Source organism: Arachis ipaensis, chromosome B6, assembly GCF_059453495.1.
Source record: "Arachis ipaensis isolate K30076 ecotype BB chromosome B6, ASM5945349v1, whole genome shotgun sequence".
NCBI lineage: Eukaryota > Viridiplantae > Streptophyta > Magnoliopsida > Fabales > Fabaceae > Arachis > Arachis ipaensis.
The window spans coordinates 12,192,149-12,194,884 of NC_142441.1; the positions used below are offsets into that span (position 1 = coordinate 12,192,149).

Here is a 2,736-nt window from a genome sequence, read left to right on the forward strand (position 1 = left end):
GTCCATGAAGCTTAGCACTTGGTAACCTGAGGTATCGTCTACAAGTCTGTCAATGTTCGGCAATGGGTATGAGTCTTTCGGGCAGGCTTTGTTCAGATCTGTGAAATCCACACACATTCGCCATTTTTCTGAGTTTCTCCTGACCATAACCACGTTTGCTAGCCATAAGGAAAATCGGACTTCTCTAATGAAACCCGCATCGAGTAGTTTCTGTGTTTCTATTGCTGCTGCGTTTCTTCTTTCAGTTCCCAAATTGCTTTTTTTCTGTCGTACAGGTCGGGCATTTGGGTTGACTGCCAGTTTGTGGCAGATAAAGTTTGGGTCGATCCCTGGCATGTCAGTCAGGGTCTAAGCAAATAGGTCGGCATTAGCTTTCAAGATTCTCTTCAAATGTTGCTTTATTTCTGCAGAAAAAGCTGATCCAATGTTAGTATACTGATTATCTGTATGTAATTCTACCTTTTCAAGATCGTCCGTTGGAGAAGGGCGACTGTGGTCGTCTCTAGGATCCATCTCGGTCAGGCGTAGGATATGCTCCGAGTTGTAAATCGAATTGATCCTTGGGATGGCTTCCTTTGCAACCTTCTGTAAGCTCGCATTGTAGCATTGTCTGGCCTCCTTATGGTCGGTGTGGACTGTTGCTATTCTGTTGTCCTGCAAGGAAAACTTGACATACAAGTGAATGGTGGAAGCAATGGCTCCGAAAGAGTTAAGGGATGGACGTCCCAAAATGATATTGTAAGGGCTAGCACAGTCAACCACTAGAAATTGAATGTCCAGTGTTTTGGAGTTTGGGGGTTTTCCTAATGTCGTCCTCAACCAGATGTAACCTGATATGGGGACTCTTTCGCTCAAAAAACCTGCCAGTTCTCCCCCTGATGGTTGTAGCGACTTTCGCTTAATTGCATCTTCTTGAATGTGGAGTAGAACAAGACATCGGCGCTACTTCCTGGATTGAGCAGCACCTTTTTCACAGTCATTCCTCCCATGCTTACTGAAATTACCACTGGGTCGTCTAGGTTCGGTGTTCTTGATTTGAAATCAGAAGCGCTGAAATTGACAATGGCCGAGGAGGTTGGTGTTGGAGTGTTCTGTTGAGTTCCTTCCATTGTCATCATGGCTCTGTAGCTTCGCTTCCTTGATGTGTTTGTTATTCCTCCTCCCGCGAAACCTCCTGCGATGTAGTTTATGACTCCTTTGGAGGTAGGGGTTTCTACTAGACCTCGCCATGTTCCTTTGTCTCTGCATTCCGAGGTATACTTCGGCTTGCTCATTTCAGCTATTTTCTTCTGATTCCTGGAACCGATGTACTTGTCTAGTAGCCCCTGTCTTGCTAATCTCTCCAATAGGTCCTTAGCTGCCACACACTCATCTGTGGTGTGACCGAATTTCTGGTGGAATGCGCAATGCTTCCCTTTGTCTACGTACTTTTGATCTTGGTAGGTTCCTGCTTTGATTGGCGACTTTATGAGCCTGTTGTGTAATATATCCTTTATTATGTCTTCTCTTCCCATGTTGAACCTGGTATACGAATCAAATTTTGGAGTTAGTTTAAAAGGTTTTCTATGATCTTTAATAATAGATCTGTTCGGCTTGTCATCGTCTTTTCGTGATGGTGGTCTTTCATTTCTTCACGTTTCACGCAGCTCCTCTATCTCAATTTGTCCCGTGGCTTTGTCTTGGAATTCCTCTAGTGTCTTCGGTTTGGCCACAGCTATGGCTTCCTGGAACTTCTCTGGTCGGAGGCCACTTTTGATAGCATGCAATTGTACTTCTGGGTTTAAGTCAAGGATTTTCATGGCCGCCGTGGTGAAGCGCACCATGTAATCCTTGAGACTTTCATGCGGGCCTTGCTTGATTGTGCTGAGATAATCGGAGTCTCTCACATAGATTTTTGATGCTGCGAAGTGATTGATGAACATCTTGGCGAATTCGTCAAAGCTGGTTATGGACCCTGCAGGCAAATTAGAAAACCACAGTAAGGCAGCTCCATCTAGGAAAGTAGGAAAAGATCGGCATAGAATGGGGTCGCAGTCACTGTTAAGAAACATCATGGACTCGAACTTGGTGACGTGGACTTTTGGGTCCCCGATCCCCTTGTATGGTGTCAGGGTCATCGGGAGTGTAAAGTTCTGGGGCATTTTGTAACTCATTATCTCTTCGGAGAATGGGTTAGCTCGTCGCCTCCCAGGTTTGGGAGGGGTTTCTCCTGTCTTAGCGTTAGACTCTGACTGATGCTCTTCGTGCTATTCAGCGTTTGTCCTTTTACTATCGACCTTCCGATCCTCGTTGTTTTGCATCGCTGCCAACAGTTTGGCCATCCGCTGATTTTCTGCCAGGAGTGCGGCATTTACGGCCGGGAGATCGGCATTAGTTCGGGGAGGTTGAGTTTCCGAATGATCCGTCATGGTTCTTTTTCTGCAAAGAAAGAAAAACGTGCAGCAGATATGGGTGAGCTAAAAGTAGTTGTATCTTCGGGGGGGATTTACGCCGGACCCACGGTGGGCACCAAATGTTTTTGCAAGGATAATGTATCTGATCTATACGTCAGTATGATTGTTTATCAGCAAATCCGCCTGAGCCGATGATATCCTTGTGAACTCGAACCCGAGCGTGGTAGCTGCAAAAGGGACTTCGACGCTCAAGTTAATAAGAGAATAAACCAGATAAAAATGAGTATATAAGATCGGAGATAGATAATTTCAGAATGGACTTTAGGGCGAAATAATCTTCTTG

At 45.4% G+C, this 2,736-nt stretch overlaps 1 protein-coding gene across 1 annotated transcript; it reads right to left on the reverse strand.

The window, feature by feature from the left end:
* Positions 1-348: 348 nt before the first annotated feature.
* LOC107646539 (uncharacterized) lies at positions 349-2,117 on the reverse strand. Its single transcript, XM_016350720.1, has 3 exons — positions 1,636-2,117; positions 861-1,521; positions 349-654 (listed from the first exon to the last, which is right to left on the reverse strand). Exons 1-3 carry the CDS (start codon positions 2,115-2,117, stop codon positions 349-351), a joined length of 1,449 nt encoding a protein of 482 aa, XP_016206206.1.
* Between the last annotated feature and the right edge of the window lie 619 nt (positions 2,118-2,736).

What these genes read in the sequence shown, in the direction of transcription:
- LOC107646539 (XM_016350720.1), bottom strand. Translation starts at nt 2,117, where the DNA reads ATGACCCTGACACCATACAAGGGGATCGGGGACCCAAAAGTCCACGTC. An exon ending in ATAGAGGAGCTGCGTGAAAC is followed by an intron (nt 1,522 to 1,635) that starts GTGAAGAAATGA and finishes TTCGTATACCAG; the next exon opens with GTTCAACATGGGAAGAGAAG. An exon ending in ATCAGGGGGAGAACTGGCAG is followed by an intron (nt 655 to 860) that starts GTTTTTTGAGCG and finishes TTTTCCTTGCAG; the next exon opens with GACAACAGAATAGCAACAGT.